Source organism: Vulpes vulpes, chromosome 6, assembly GCF_048418805.1.
Source record: "Vulpes vulpes isolate BD-2025 chromosome 6, VulVul3, whole genome shotgun sequence".
NCBI lineage: Eukaryota > Metazoa > Chordata > Mammalia > Carnivora > Canidae > Vulpes > Vulpes vulpes.
This window is the reverse complement of record NC_132785.1, coordinates 92,575,410-92,592,823: the sequence shown is the minus strand read 5'-3', so window position 1 is coordinate 92,592,823 and position 17,414 is coordinate 92,575,410. Positions and strand designations below refer to the sequence as shown.

The 17,414-nt window shown below is 33.4% G+C and overlaps 1 protein-coding gene across 21 annotated transcripts in view; it reads right to left on the bottom strand.

Annotated features, from left to right (window-relative positions):
- The window catches only part of KTN1 (kinectin 1), a 102,830-nt gene that overhangs the window by 40,651 nt on the left and 44,765 nt on the right, over nucleotides 1-17,414 (bottom strand). For all 21 annotated transcript variants that reach the window (XM_072761630.1, XM_072761632.1, XM_072761634.1 and 18 more), the window contains exons 6-18: nucleotides 16,715-16,831; nucleotides 14,040-14,180; nucleotides 10,870-10,976; nucleotides 9,709-9,841; nucleotides 8,222-8,309; nucleotides 5,519-5,685; nucleotides 5,036-5,104; nucleotides 3,512-3,549; nucleotides 2,735-2,825; nucleotides 2,300-2,368; nucleotides 1,749-1,786; nucleotides 1,513-1,594; nucleotides 666-734 (exon numbers count right to left, since the gene is read on the bottom strand). In XM_072761630.1, coding sequence (XP_072617731.1) covers nucleotides 666-734; nucleotides 1,513-1,594; nucleotides 1,749-1,786; nucleotides 2,300-2,368; nucleotides 2,735-2,825; nucleotides 3,512-3,549; nucleotides 5,036-5,104; nucleotides 5,519-5,685; nucleotides 8,222-8,309; nucleotides 9,709-9,841; nucleotides 10,870-10,976; nucleotides 14,040-14,180; nucleotides 16,715-16,831 — 1,209 coding nt within the window. The remainder of the gene's footprint in view (nucleotides 1-665; nucleotides 735-1,512; nucleotides 1,595-1,748; nucleotides 1,787-2,299; nucleotides 2,369-2,734; nucleotides 2,826-3,511; nucleotides 3,550-5,035; nucleotides 5,105-5,518; nucleotides 5,686-8,221; nucleotides 8,310-9,708; nucleotides 9,842-10,869; nucleotides 10,977-14,039; nucleotides 14,181-16,714; nucleotides 16,832-17,414) is intronic.

Here is a 17,414-nt window from a genome sequence, read left to right as displayed (position 1 = left end):
GGCTATGCACCATACAAAAACTTTCCATTTAAATCTAACAAGCTTATGATGTAAATAAAATCTCATCATTAGGGCAGCCCCAGTGGCTCAGCGGTTTAGTGCCGCCTTCAGCCCAGGGCCTGATTCTGGAGACCAGGGATCGAGTCCCATGTCTCTGCTTCTCCCTCTGCCTGTGTCTCTGCCTCTTTCTCTCTCTCTGTACCTCTCATGAGTAAGTTAAAAAAAAAAATCTCATCGTTAAAGACTTGGAAGGAAAGGTCTCAGAAAGGTTAAGGAGTTTGATCAACATCATTCTGCTTTTAAGTGCCGTAGGAGGTTTCAAATCTCTTTTTAAGAAACCATGCTGCCTTAGAGGAAAAGCTCCAAAAGTGTAAAGACTTTTATCTTGAGAGCCAAATGTATCAAAATGACTTAAATGCTTCTAATGTCTTTTATTGCATTTTTTAAGTGCTTATAAACAAGAGATTAGCATTAGTTTCCCTTCAGGGAAAAAAAATATTTTCCTTAATTCAGATACTTGATAAGTACAAGATGAATAGAAATGCAATGCAAAGATATATCCATACTTAGCAAAACTCCTCAAAAGGAATGAGTTGGTTAATATTTAAGAACTAGATCTTGTTAATATTAGATATTTCTACCTTATAATTCATAAAAAGCCTTACCTGTTCAGAAACAAGAATCTGTAGCTTCTGAACTTCTAATTGCAATGCTTTGTTCTGGTCATTTAGAATCTGGAAAAAGATAAAAGAATCTCCAATTTACTGCTTTATTAAGAAAAGATAACAAAGTAATCATTTTAATAAGTTAAAAAAAAAATCAACCCTCCCTTACCCCCAAACTCAAAACCCCTATTATTCCTTCAAGTATTCTTAAAGTGACAAGTGAATTATGGATTGACATAAGAATGCAAATCTCATGTGGTTTCATTTTCAATGAATTTCCAAAATATAGATATGTAGTACTAGCTATAAGCTATAAGAGATTCTGAGAATCTCTTGTGCCAACGGATTCTGGGAAATCCTGCTTTCATAAGCAAATATTTACAAGTTTCCTATTAAATAAAAGCAAAAAGTAAAAGAATGCAAATCTCATACACATGAAGAGATGGACCCCAGCAAGAAGACTGCTTTCCAATACTCAAGCTGAGTGGCCATGACCAGAAACTAGCACTGCATTGACAATGGAGTGTTAAAACCATCACAAACTATCAAGTGAAAATTGTAGAGCAAAGACTGAGGCAAAGCAAATTTCAAAAGTCTATTATAAGAACATGTAATATAATCTAGGCAAAAAACAAAAACAAAAAACAAAAAACAAAAAACAAAACAAAAACAAAACAAAAATAATCTAGGCAAAAATTATATGACAACAATTCACTGTCTGTATAAGCCCCCAAATAAGCTACAGAAACTTTGCTTCAGGGTGATTTTACATAAAAACTAGTATTTCTAGACTCATTTCAACTATAGAAAGTTGTTCTAAACTCAGTTGACAAGCTTCATTACACACCTTAAATTCTTCCATTTTGTTTGAAATTTCACATTGTAGCTGTTCTTCAAGCAGTCTTATCTGATCATCTTTAACATGAATACTATGAGAAAAAAAATCAATGAAAATATTTCATATATTCAAAAAGATTACATAAGTTATATGCACAAGTATCTGTTATGAGTAGCAATAATTTCTAAAATTACACTTGAACATGAATGTATGAATGCCTCCATGCACAGCAATGCTTTAATCACCTTTTTTGCATCTTCTCCAGTTCATGTGCAGCAGCAGCCTGTGTTTGGAATGGGATAAGAATATATAACTTCTTAGAAAGCACTCAAAATTATTTTTTATTTTTATATACTGAAAAACTACATTTGATATATTTGGAGTAAATAAAAGTTAAAGCAATGTCATACACATTTCTGTAATACTTTTTGTTGTCCAGTACTTTGTACTTCTCACTGGTCAAATTTTATCCAAATAAAGGTATATCTCTTTTTGATTAAACAGCAGAAAGCTAAAACAAATCAGCACATTAATGTTTTAATGGATTCCTCTGAGATCTTAAAAATGATCAATTCATTTGATTGAATGTTAGTTTCTACATGAAAATAATAGTATCTAAGTGGGTTGTGAAAATCAAGGTCATAGACAAGGCTTTCAACAATAGCCATGCAGGTAAACACAAGTAACCACTGTATTTACTATGTATACAAATTAAATTAGGGCTTGCGATACCAATGAAAGTAAGTATAGACAAGGTCAAATTCTGAGTAAATGCTCAATAGCAATAAAAATCTACCTGTTCATTTGCCAGAGCCTGTAACTTTTGAACTTCAGCTTTTAATAAGAAATTCATATTCTGTATATCCTAGAATAAGAATGAAAAATAGAATAAAGTCAATTATATTAAATATTTCTAAAAGTTTGTAAGGCATCTCTTCTACATAAGGTCTCAAAGCAAAGGTCTCAAATCATAATTTCTTAAATCAGAAATCATCAATTCTTGGTATTTAGCATATTTGCCAAATTACTGTGAATTACATCATGTGAGAAAAGCCCTCTGAACATCTCTTCTTAGAAGACTAAAGAGGATTTTGTAGTTTAGAAAAGAGATGGACACTTTTCAAATGAATTTAGAGTATTTTCCATTCTTCATAAAAGGTCATACTGATTACCTTATCAGGGTAATTCAATGCCTATAAAATACTGTCGCCATTTATCAGAATTACTGTACCTTAAGTTCCTCTTCTTTACTTGTTAAATGATCATGTTCATTTGCTAAAGAATCTTCAGTCTGTTTTATCTGCTTATCCTTTTCAGCAATCCTTTAACAGGAAATACATTTGTATATTCAATAAACGTTTAGAAGTTATCACAAATCAAAGGATTAAAAGCTTTAAGTATGGTCATGCCTATTTAAGGAGTTTCTCATGTATCTGTAACCTCCATTTCTGCAGCTCCTTTCAGTTTAGTAGTAACTATCGTATGCATTACTTTAACTCCCTAAAATACATACCCCTGTTTTAAAACTTGAGGTAAAAAGAGGTAATTTACTTAAGCTCACAAGCCTGGTAATACCAAAGCCAGATTTCAGGTTTTCTGAACTCAAGTGCGCTATGTGTATGTAAATTAAACAATACAATAAAAACAAAACCTTGTTTTGGGAATACTACCACATAGTTAAGATACAGAGCAAGCAAGTACAACTACTTATTAGGCACAAAAACTAATTTACTTCCATTAATCTCAAATCACTATTCTCTCTTCCACTGCTAAAGCCCAAGTTAAACAAAGGCTCCCCAACTCTTTTTACAATAAAGACATAAAAACACAAAATGTGCAATGTTTAGGAATTCAACTCACTGAGAGGGAGGAGAGCAAAAGTTGCTCTAGATCTAGTTAAGATTATTTTCTGAACAAGTTAGAATATCAAGTAAATCATAAGTGCTGATGGAACAGGTATCATTTAGTGGTGACTAAGCAATTATAAGAGAAGTGTTGAAAGGCTTACACTTTATGTAATTCTTCTGCTAGAACTGAAGCGGAGGTCTAAGAAAGAAAAACAGGGTCAAGATAAAAGGATTTAAGTCTAAAAGTTGTACAATAAGCAAACAGAGCTTTAAAAATTAAAAGAAATTAATGTATATCAAGTTTCTATGGCAGCATCTGGCCCATGATGAGTGGTCAATAAACAGTAGCCATTATTCTGAAAACAACTTTGATCACCAACAACCAGTATTAGGGAATTTCATAGCATAAGACAGTTCAAATAAAACAAATTGCCAGGCCTGGAAATTATATAACTGACAAGTAACAAATATACAGGAAAAACACCCACAAAAGGCCATTTTTCATCTTTACCCTTCTTTATCTTAGTAACAACTTCCAATAATGAAATGATACATACAGTTCATGATTAAAATAACAAGTCATCTGGTAATACTCATGTTCCTCTTTACATTTCAAAAGTGTACTTACAGCATTCTCTAAGTAATTTCTCTAAATCTTCTAGAGCTACTAACTCAAAATTTCAATTCACTTTGAGTTATAGTTTTATATATACATGGGCATTCACATACACCCACTCTCTCCTATAGTAAAAAAAAAATTCTAAAAAAAAAAAAATTCTTACCCAATTCATTTTAGACTATTGTTTTTACAAAGAAACTAACTAGAAAAAAAAAAAAAAAAAAAAACACGTGCAGTCTCAAAGTTTTGGGAGTCTGAATTTGCCTGAACCTTAAAAACAAGTTTTTAATGTTAAAATTATATCTTAATACAGAAAAGGCTAATATTTTTTCTATAATTTTAGAATTTAAAAGTTGAGGAATTAAAAAGAACAGTATGTACATTATGGAAAATGTACTTAGAAGCTTTTTCTCTTTTTTCTTAATGTTGTATTATAAATATAGATATATGCACTTTAGAATATATCTATGTTACCCAGCAATGTTGCCAAAGAATAACAGGTCTAACAATACAACATGCAAAAAACTCTAGAAGGTGTCCCCACTCACTGAACAGAAGTTTTAAAATGATCTTTTTGTATACATAATCTGAGATTATATATTAACATATATTATTAACATACTGCTATCACCTGGGGATATACATAAAAGTTTTCCCTCATGGCTGGTCAGTATTTAGTGAGCATCTTTAATATGTAAACCACTATTCCTAACACTATTTGGCCAATTTCTGCTATTTTGTGTCAAGATTATGAACATTTCTTCCTCCTATGGTAAAAACGCTCCATTAGTTGGAGTTGGATCTCTTTCTTGGTGTTTTCCCAAAGCACTATACATAATTATCAGAGTGCTTTGCAGATCAGGATCATCACTGTTGATTCACTGACTAGTTTTCCAAATGCTAATCCAGTGCTTGGCACTCTACAGGCACTCAAGTGATTAATTTAATGGCTAAGAATTATATTGTTACACTATATATTTCTACATATTACATATTATATAGTTATATTAATATGCTGTTACTATTATTATATTAGCAATGACAAGCAATATGAAAGCACAATTACCTGGGCTGCTATCTGGGAATGGAACTGTTGAATTTGAGCTTTCAAAGCCTCATTCTGCTCCAAAATATCCTTTCAGAAAGAGCAACCAAAAAGGAAAGAGAGGAAAAGTGGGCTGTTAACAAATATACCAACTTATATGAACAAAATGAGGTACAAACTTCTGTTTATCTTTAAAAAGACATTCTTAGATTCCAAAAGGCATAATTTAAACAACAATGACTAGGCACTCTATTCTGAGAGTTGATGTATACGGTAAAAAATAATAAGTTGTTATCCCTAATCTAACACAAAGAATTTAAGACTGTGAGTGAAGATGTCTTTAAGCATATATTCAAACACACCATTTGTGACAAATGCTCAATGATTAAGTTATAATTATTCATCACCACTCCAGAATTTGGATAAGGTAGACTATCTTCTTTCTCCCACAGAGACACATCAAGCCATGGTCCACCTTTATTTTTTAAAAAGAGAATTAGATACCTGAACTTGCATTTGTAAAGACTCCTCTTTGGTCACCCTTTTTTGCTCCGATTCCATTAACTGCATTAGTCTTTGCTCCAACTGTTGTTTTGATACCAAGGTATCTGTAAGCTTACTATGCAGACTCTGTACTTCATTTTCTTTGGCCACAAACTTACTCTGCAAATCTGTAACAAAGCATTACATTTTACAAAGTTATCTTCCTCTGCCTGGTTACTACTACTACTCATCTTTAGTGTAGGCATTACCTCCTTTGGAAAAAACTCCTCGAATACCTCTTCTTCTTACCCTCCTGCACATGACTCCCCTGAGCAGTCTAGACTTACCTTATCACAGAACCTGTCACATTGTACTAATTCTTCTCCTCGCCCAAGAAGTGAGCTTTCTGTGATCAGAATTGCCTTTTCTCTATATCCAGAGCAGTGTCCAAGTATGTACACAGTACATACTCAATAAATGTGTCAACCGAATGGTACATGAATGTTTAAAAATGCTGCTTCTTGAAAGCATTCTTTATTTCCCCAAAGACACTTTAGTAAGTTATCTAGTGAATTTCTTATAAATTCCCTATACTCGCCTACCTGGAAAACAAAGAAAGATGCTGAGCGCTGACAAGTGTTCTGGTGTACAATGAAGTACAACTTTTCTGTCTGCTTCTCTTCTTAGCAATGACCCCAAAACAACAAAGAAAATGAGAAACAAACACAAGCTATCTTTGATGCAATCAGAAAATAACTAACTCCAAATCACAGAAATTAAGATATAATGAATAGAGAGATGATCACTAACTTGGAAAAGAAAGGTGTTTCAGAAATCTGGAAATCTGGAAAGAATGGAGATACTAGGTATTATGAGAGCTATCATCTTGGCCCTAAACATAAACAAGTCTACCACCACTACCACCAAGGAAGAGAGGCAAATATAGAGAAAAAGAGGAAAGGCATGTGTGTGCACATTTTAAGAAAAGATGTTATTACCATAACAAGACATTAATAACAGAATGAAATACAACTCAAAAAGAACTCCTTAATAAATGTAATGGTCACATCCAAGATTAGAACTCAGAAGAGCACAGTACTTCTTTACCAGCAACAGTAAAAGTTAAAACACTGAATTAATGCCTTCAAAATTCTGTGGAAAAAAACATTTATAACCTAGAACTCTCCATCCAATCAAACTACCAATCAAGCATGAAGGAGAAATAATAACATTTTCAAGTATGCAAGGCCTCGACATATGTACTTAAAAGCATACTCTCATGGGACTAAAAGATATGCGATTAAATGAGGGAGGAAAGCAGGAAAGATGGTGGTTACATAGTATCCAGAACACAGGTAGTCTCAAGAAGACAGCTATGGAGCCAAGAAAACAATTCCTGAAACAGGAAGATGGCCAACTCCAGAGGCACAGCTAACACAGGCTTCTAGAAAAAACTGAAAAGATTCTCCAGTACCTCCTATGTTGAGAGGTGGGGAGAGGGGAGAGGTAAGAGTTTAAACACAGGTAAAATTTTAAATCATAAAACAAGGATCAAACAAGTTAATAACATAAATCAATAATTAGCTCTAGGTAATTAAACAACATTGTTCATGAGATTTACAGTTTTAATATTTATCTTGGCTCAGGACTAAGTTACACTGTCATAATAATGTAAACAATGGATACTGACATAATCAAGAAGTATGCATAATCGTATCAGTAGAATGAGGGGAAGGTGGGAGGAATGATGTAGGAGTGTTAAGTCCATTTCCTGTAACAGAAAGTCAACAGATGCCTATTAAGAAATAGCAGTACATGTACAAATAATATGCTTATTTAGAAATAAGATGGAAAATACTAAAAGTAAAAGTGACTGATTCTCTCAAGAGTGAGGTTTTATGGTTTACAGTTACATGGTTTATAGAGAAATATATTATAGTTTATAGCTCAATTCTTTTGTTAAAATTCATACGTGTTTCATTGATGGAAAATACAAATTTAAAAAGTAAATGTATTTTAACATAAACTTTATACATAAAGAAAAAGGTCTTTAAAGTTCTTGAATATATTTAAATATTAAGCTAAAGGGAAATACAGGGGTGGAAGAGTGGCAGGGATGGGGAATCAGAGGAAACCCAAAGGTCTAAAGAGCCAAAACTCTGTATGATCTATCCTACTGTTTGGAACTGTATTTTACTAGTTCACTGACTCCTGTGGGAGGAAAAGGAGTAATGTAGACAAATGATGCACACAATACAAGCTTCATTATCTATCAGATGGATTCACCAAATTAAGAATAAGTAATAAAAGTTAATATTTAAGTAGATGGTTTTAGGTCAACTATTTGAAATGGTAAAGCTCTTGCTGTTTTTCTCTTCACAATGCAGGGATCCTCCCTTACAAACAAAAAATAAGGAAAATAAGGAGGTAATCAAGGAACCAAAAGGAGTAACTACAGAAAGGAAACATACACAATTAAGTTCCTATTACCCTATTATAAACTATAATATTATCTGCAACTTAATGCTTCAGGATAAAGCTAGTAGAAAATTTATTTTAGAAAGTCTAGGAACTCTTAAAAAAATAAAGGTACTCTGGAAGTGCAAAAGCTATTTTTATTGTCCTCAACAAAAAGGTCAACTCATACTTTCTTCATCTCTAGAGAGGGGAGAAAATCTTACCCAGAACTATATACTGAATGTACATGAGTATCTCTCCCCTTACCTTGCTGTGCTGCTTCATGCTCTGCTGTTCTCTTCCTGATATAGCTCTGGACTTCTTCCCACCTTCTCTCAGCTTCTTGTAGTTGAACCTGGATAAAGTCAGCACAATCAGAGGATTTCAAATTAAAAATGCATCCTCTCTCTTTATTCATCAAAAAACTGCTTATTCCAATAGTCCCCTACATTAATAAAACACAGACAGATATGCCCAGACTTATTATATACAAAGATATCAGCCACAGTCATTCTACCCTCCAATATGCAGGATTTACAAAAACTGAGTATTTGTGTAGGTGGATCACTATAGCTAGGCTACTATGTATATATCTCATCTACTTAGCTATGATCTGTTTCCATTTTTATCTTCTTCAGCTGATATGCTTTCAAAAGACAGGATAGTATTTTTACTGCCAAATCTCAGTAGGGACCTAAAATTCAAATTCTGAGGTACAGCACATTTCAATGATGACTTTAGTATCCATGATACTAAAAGATCCATGATACTTCAATGATGACAGTCTTTAGTATCCTTTATCTGCTTATCCATATCCATATGGAACCTCCATATTTGTAAGCACCAGCAGTAAACAAAGCAGCAAGACAAATCTTTTATTTTGACAAATCTTAATAAAAGACAATTTTATCAATCTCCCAAAGAGACCCATGAAAACTTCAAGAAAACAAATTGTACCATTTTCCACATTCAATTATTCTCAAAGTCCTTTTAACCCCTACCACTCTGGATATGATCAGAATGATCATATTCTATCAGAATCATACCTGATTCTATCAATGATCTAGGAAAGAATCTAATATATTGGACTTACGCAAACTGAACTGTATGTTCAATAAATCCTCTCCCTATTAGAGGAGGAAAGGACAGTTCTATTTATCATTCTACTCAATGTACATATGCTATGAGGTGCAAAAAAAACAAATCTATTCCTCTGTAGCTTGAGCAACCCTGTGCATCACTTCTCAGCATGAGCTTCTCATGATACTACCATTCTGGTTATCTAAAGAAACTGTGATTTTTTTATACTATGGCTCAAGCAAAAGCTACTGGAGCATTTCTCGGTCTTGTGCAAAGAAAAGGAAAGGAAAGGAAAATCATCTAGTCCAATGGTGGAAGAAAAATACACTCTATTGAACTTACTGAAAAATCCAAGTTATGGTGGTGATATTAAATGTAATTTTAAACAACTTGATTGTTGCCTCACACATGTGAAACCTAACCTCCCTACAGAGAAATTCTGTTTGTATCCATCAATCAGCAAATTTAATTTTTCCTATCTTCAGTCTTTAACTTCAAACTCAAGCCTATACTCAATTCTCTCATTACTACTATACATGCTTCCATACAAACAGAGCTCTTAAACTACAGGTCCCTTTAAGCCTCAAATTACATTTCTCAAACCTACATACACATTTAGATCCCTGGATTAAGTAGTATTTATGAAATGATAAATAAAGGTGGGAATATATCACCTTCAACTGAGTAACTGCTTGCTCAGCATTCTTCTTTTGGACTTCCTCTTGCTGTAGCTTTCCTGTTTTCTCAGTTAGTTCATTCACCAACCTAGCATAATCCTGGCGTAGTTTATTTAGTTCAGCAGACTGCCTGAAAACAATAAGTGGATTAGGAACCTTCTATTATTACAAACACATAAGAAGAATAAACAAAATGCATTTGATATTTTTCTGAGAAATTCCACTTACAGCCAATAGAGAAGGAAATATTGTAAGAGACTATTAATAATGAGGTCTGATTGAGTATAATCTCTGAATAATTCTGATAACAATTAAATTCTAAAATCGCCATAAAATAATCAAGGAAAATGGATGACCACACAATCATGAGCATCAGTCAACAGTGTCACCCTCAAACTGGTGTCCTGAAAATCTATTAAAATCAGTCAGTCAGGGGATCCCTGGGTGGCTCAGTGGTTTAGCGCCTGCCTTTGGCCCAGGACGTGATCCTGAAGTCTGGGATCAAGTCCCACATCGGTCTCCCTACGTGGAGCCTGGTTCTCTCTCTACCTGTGTCTCTGCCTCTGTGTGTGTGTGTGTGTGTGTGTGTGTGTGTGTGTGTGTGTGTGTCTAATGAATAAATAAATAAAATCTTAAAAAAAAAAAATCCGTCAGAGTGCTTATTCTTATAAGCATGCTAATTCTTCTCTAAGGCACAGTTCCTCAAAATATGGCCCAGAGACGATTTCATCACTATCACAAGGAATGTGTCTTAATATACAGATTCCTGAGCTCCATCTAAGAGCCACTGAATCATAATCTTTTAAGGGTAAGACTCAACAATATGCTTTTTTAATGAACATGTCAGATGCCCTTCAGAATAATGAAGTTTAAGAACTACTGTTAAAGGGGATAGAGGTTTTAAAACTTATAAATTCCATCTCATAAATTTGTAGACAATGTTCCATTGCTGGCACTAGTAGTTATCACACAGTTTAGCTGATAAAGTTCTTTACCAAACAAGAAATTTGTTTTTGAAAATTCACTTTAGAAACAAATGTAAAACACAGAAGTCTACCCAATTACTATCAAACATCATTTTGATGGTTCAAGAAAATATTCTGCCATTCAATGAAAATATTCTGCCATTCAATTAAAAATAAAGCATTTGGAACATACTTGCTTTCTAGTTGGTTTGTAGTGTTGCTGACAGCATCTCTCAATATGCCATTCTCCTGCTTCAAGTGAGCTATCTCTGCCTCCATCTGCTCACGAACTTGTTGGAACTAGAAGTATTTTATAAACATAAGATTTAGAAACAATAACTGCCAAAAGCTAACTTAAAAGAAATTTTATTATGAGTATGTAAAAAGTATCAATAGAATGAAGTCTGGACCATCTTTCTCAAATGAATATAAACAAATTTAAAAAGTGAATTACATTTTGATAGTGGGGAATACAAAGCAAATACAAGTTGCCAACATTCAAGAATGCAAGTAGATGGTAGCTGCTATCATACTGGAAATGTAAAATAAATACAAATAGAAATATAGTTTTAGAAATAAAAGACTTTGAATTTCTTTTCTACCCAATAGACTCATACAAAATAATTCTATCTTTATCCTCTATCAATTTTATGTCAGCAGTTTTTAATGAAAGATTTTAGTAATCAGAAGTTTAAAAAGTGAAATTTGTCCAATATATTTTTATTGTTACAAATTGAGCTATAACCAAATAGATGGAAAATTCGTCACGCAAAAATTTATTCACAAAAATATTCTGGCCTCTTATTTCAGAATTACAAAACCAGTGAATCTTACATTCCCATAAGGATAGATCTTACTTTAGAATGTGAAATAATCTTAATTTTAAGAAAACCTACTCAAGTGAGAAAAATTAAAGTATATGTTTCTGTTTTTCAGAAAACTTATCATATAGAACCTATATCCTGACCTCTAAAAAAGAAAAATAAAAATGATAAATCACCTGCCACCCTCAATAAAAATACCACAAATATTTGACTAATTTCCAAATTAGTAGTTAAGTAGCAATTAAGAAAAAGAAAAAGAAAAAGAAAAAAATCACTTGAGACTAGAAAACTCAGTTCTTCTATAATCTATTTATTAATGGGAAAGAATACCTCAAATGGCTGAGGGTTAGAAAGATAGAGAATTGAGTCAAATGAAAGCACAGAGTAGTGGACACTGTAAGAACCTGAAAACAGATTCATTCACTTCTTCTTTGTTATTTGTGTATGTCCATGGAAAACACTGGGACTTTGCTAGCAATGAAGAATATTTTAAAATTTTTTCAGCAGACTAACAATGGGATCAAAGTAATACCTTACAAACAAGAATCTGATACTATTTACATGTTAGAATGGAAATCAGAGATTGAAAAGACACTATAATTATGCCAATATGAAATAATAAACTAAGGTGATGGGTGATGTCTAATAACTGAATGCAAGAGTACCTTGAAATAAAGAATCTTAAAGATTTCAGAACTATAAACTGGAAGAGAGAGAAGTCAAAGGATTCAATCATTAAGGATATTAATGCTTCAGATATTGGAAAATAAAAACTTGATCAAAAACAAGTTTGATTTTATTTTATTTTTTAAGAGTTTGATTTTAGATGTATGTTAAATTTGAGGTGATGATGAGTTTCCAAACTGAAGCATCAGCTAGCAATAATAATTTTTAAAAAAATCACTGGTCCAGAAAGTTCAAATAAGGAGAGTATTAGATGCCCACTAGACAGCCTGACCCAAATCATGTTCAACACCCTCTTCAACAACACCCTCTTCAACAATGATAAAAGTGGTATTTCAATCTTAAAAAGAGAGAGAGAGAGATAACAAACCAACTAACCACTGGTCCAGAGCTAGATGGATTCATGAAAATGAATAATTGTAGAAAAGACAATAAGAACTAACACTTCTGAAACAATGAAAGAAGAGAGATTAAAGTAAGACCAGAGACAGATTACTTAGGTCAAAACCTTAGGAGTTATCCTTCAATATTAGCTCGCTCTTACTCTCTCCTCCACTCCATCACCAAGCCCCATCTCTAATTCTTCTCTATCATCCATCACCAAGCCCCATCTCTAATTCTTCTCTATCATTCAAACTCAACCCCTCATTGTCAACACCTGATTTTAGACTCTTTTTCTCAGACTTGGAATTCCTGCAAAAAGCCTTCCAATTATCTCTTATTCCACTCTCCATTTTGTTACCAGAGTAATAATTTAAAATACTAATATAATCAAACTGCTGAGTTTCTTAATCTCTTCTAATGGGTTCCCACTCTTCAGCTATGCAAGGCCCTTTAAGTCAGGGCCTCTGTTTACATCTCTAAATTTTTTCCTCATCCTAGCCCTGATTTCCAAACACCAAAACTCACACTGCATCTCTCACAAACTGTTATCACTGAGCAATCTCTATCGAAACACCTGGGATGTACTCATTAAAAGTCCATCCTGGGCCCCAAAATAGACCCACTGAACCATCACCTCTAGGAATGAGACTAAGTAATCACACCAAGTAATAAGCTAGTGCCCATTTTTTACTCTCTCACCTAATAATGCCTAGTTGTTTTAAAACATTCAACACAGTTTGTATATTATCATTTCTAGCAATTCTTCACTATCATCTTCCTCTTCCCTACATCCCATTCCAAAGGTTCCAAAACACCCACTGCTTACCTCTACAATAATCCCTCCTTATCCATAGGGAATACCGTCCAAGACCCCCAAGTAGCTACCTGAAACTGCAGAGGACTAAAACCCTAGGTATACTGTTTTTTTCCTATACATACATACACATCACAAAGTTTAAGTTATAAATTAGGCACAGTTAAGAGATTAATAACTAAAAACAGAACTGTAACAATGTACTGTAATAAAAGTTACATGAAGGTGATCTCTCTCTCTCAAAATATACTATACTGAATTCACCCTTCTTGTGATGATGTGAGATAATAAAATGCCTACATGATGAGATGGGAGGTAAGGATGCAGACACTATGCACAGTCTTGGGCTACTATTGACCTTCTGACAGTATGTCAGAAGGAGAATCATCGGATTTCGGGCCACGGCCGACCATGGGTAACTGAAACCACAGAAAGTGATGAGGATAAAGCAGGACTACATTATTGTACTGGAGTATTTCAGCTTCCAGCCTCTGCCTCATCCCCACCTTGGAAAGGTGCTTACTTACAGACAGGGAGCCAATTTAGCTAGCCATTGGATCATCACCCAGCACACAGCCTTGCACATATTAGGCGCTTTAAGTTTGCTAATTAAATGAATGCAAAATTTCATTTTGTTTTCAAAAAATAAAAAAATACCTTCATCTGCATCTGCTGAGTCTCTTGATAACTAACATGCATTTTGTTTTGAAATACATTATGTTCCTTTTCTAATGTTCCAATCCGATCTTTCATTCTCGCTATAACCACATTGCTTCTTTCTTTCTCTGACATCATTTCCTAGAAGAATAAACCAGAAAAAAATTATGAAAATTATTTTTTTTAAAATACCATAAGATTATAATAAAAAACCATTTTTAGCATCAGCAAAAATGATGTCAATAAAATAATCATGAATTTTGAAATAACTACATGCTTGAGATCAAGGGTTTAAAAAAGAAATTGTCAGGCAGCCCCGGTGGCTTAGCGATTTAGTGCCGCCTTCAGCCCAGGGCGTGATCCTGGAGACTCGGGATCAAGTCCTATGTCAGCTTGCATGGAGCCTGCTTCTCCCTCTGCTGTGTCTCTGCCTCTCTCTCTCTCTCTGTTTCTAATAAATAAATAAAATCTTAAAAAAAAAAAAAAAAAGAAAAAAGAAAGAAATTGTCTCTGCATCTTACCTACATCTACCCTTACATCAATGACTTTCATAAACACTTTGCTATTCTGTTTACTCTTATTTCAAATGCACTTTCTGGTCTAAGAGTTAAAGAAGTGAACCTAGAATAAATCCTACATTCTAACTTGATCTTAAGCATAGTTTTAAGGCAAAACAATTAATTTCCTATTATTTGCAGATACTAGCTTTTTTAGGGTTTAGAAAAAGGCCTACAAAAGTAACCTAGCAGGGGAAAAAAAGAAGTCTCTTTCCTAAGAAAGAGAAAAAGACCTGTTTATAGCAGAATAGAAGCTTACAAAAAGACATGTTTATAGCAAAACGGAAGCTTAGAATAAGACAAAGTAAAAAAAATCAGAACTCTAAATCTTATTATACTCAAAAGCCAAATCCTAAAAGGGTGATTTCATTTTGTATTTCAACTATCATGAACTAGAATATTAATTATCAAAGTAAAAAAGAGCCAACCAACTTTCAAGTTATCAGCAGGTATGATCAGTTTATACACCTCCTCTAAGAAAGTGACAAAATTTTAAACTTTTTTTTTAAGAAAGTGAGTGTGTGCCCACATGTTGGGAGAGGGCAGGTAGGGACAGAGTGAGAGAGAATCTTAAGTAGGCTCCACACCCAACATGGAACCCAACACTCAGTCTCACAACCCTGAGGATCATGACCGCAGCCAAAATCAAGAGTCAGACATTTAACCAAATAAGCCACCGAGGCACCCCCCCAAATTAATACTTTTATGTACTTGGAAAAAACTTACGTACTTTTATGTACCCATAAGAGTTTACTTACATCTGGAAAGTGTTACACTAATGTATATTAATACACTTAGGAAAAAAGTACACACATCTTTTAGGTATATAGCTCAATGAATTACTACCAAGTGGTACCCTTCTTAATTTTTAAGTTATAGTTAAGATACTGTAGCCACAGAAAACTAAAGTGTCTAATCTTAAGGAAACATGCTTTAAAAAAAAAAGATTTTATTTATTCATGAGACACAGAGAGAGAGAGAGAGGCAGAGACATAGGCAGAGGGAGAAGTAGGCTCCCTGCAGGGAGCCTGATGTAGGACTCAATCCCAGGACTCCAGGCCAAAGGCAGACACGCAACCACTGAGCCACTGAGGTGCCCCAGAAACATGCTTATTTTAGTAACAACTTTGATTAACCTTATGCTGACCAAGTTTTTCCATTAACTTTCATTTATTTCAAATTCACATAAAAAGTTTTATATTCAAATGAGGCTATCCTCATAATGTCATCAAGTAGCTTCATGAACAATAAAAAAAATAAATAAACCTCACTTCCTGTATCTAATTCCTAAAATGACAAACAAGTACCTCAGGAAGACTATATTTTCTATAGAATCTCAATTACATTCTCAGTCTATGTAATTTTTTTGAGAGATATAACTGACATAGAACATTATATAAGCTTCAAGTATACAACATGGTTCAGTATTTGTATATACTGCAAAATGATCACTGTAAGAAGTCTAGTGAACATCATCACCACTATAATTACAAATTTTTTTCCTCGTGATGAGAACTTTTAAGATACACTAACAACTTTCACATATATATAATACAGTATTATTAACTACAGTTACCATGCTGTACATTACATCCCCAGGACTGATATGTTTTCTACCTAGAAATTTTTATCATTTGACATGGTTTTTACATGAGTTTTTAAAGGTTTTTTTTTTTTAAACTCTCAGAGTAAAATTTCTGAGGTTTAAAGAACTTCACTGATTAAAAATTATATTTATCACAAGAACCTTTATAAATAAATTACCTATTAAGAGTTTCACATTTATCCAATTGGATTTAAACAAGATCACACCCAATTTTGTGCTTCCTTAGAGACTAATTCTAGGTCAGATCCAAATGAAACATGTTCCCAATGTCCAAATGCTTCTGTTATTTGAAATGAATATATCTAAAAGCACTGTTATTTTAAATTTATAATTCAACTGTAGGCTATAACAACGTGAAAAAGTGAGACACTTCCATAATTCTATAAGAAATTTAATTTTACTGGGTATAAATTCGTTATACAAATAATTAAATCTATAATTAAACAATTTCTGAAATCCTTCACTGCTCCTGATTCAGAACACATATCCCTTAAATATAAGAATGTCTTCACCTGAGTTAACTGCTTACAGCGATCCTTCATAACAGCAGCATCTTCCTTCACAGCAGCAAGTAACTTGTCTTTTTCTTGAAGCTGATGCACAAGTGCAGTCAACTCTCCTTTACTTGACTACAATTGAGAAATCAATATAGAATTAGTAAAAGTTAACATGGGCTAATGAAAATGAAGTATCTAATATCTAACGTTCTTAGGCCAATGCAGAATTCACAATACATAAAATAGAATCATAGGCAAGTACTAGTCAGTGAAATATCATTTGTGAAAGTCACTGTATCATTCTATATTCTGATGCATACAATAGGATACATATCAACCAAAAAATAAATTTTTTCAAAGAATTCTAAGACTCCAGTTTTAAACCCACAGTCAAGGTAGCAATCTCTCCCTTCTCCTCATAAAAGATCAAAAGAGGAATATGAAACCAAAATGCAAACAACCAAAATGACACAATCACCTGTAATATCAAAACATAACATCAGAAAAGACTGCCAAAAGTAGTGGATATCAAACACAAGTGCTTGACAACCCCATTAAAATATATTCAAGACTACCGAAGTGCCCTGGTGCCTAGTTCTCTGTAATTAACTCGCATATTCTGAAAGGAAAAACCAACAATCTTCCATTTGACATGAGGAACAAAGAAAATACGACTCTTTTTGAAAGAAGACCTCAAGAAGCTAAAGAAGTGGGA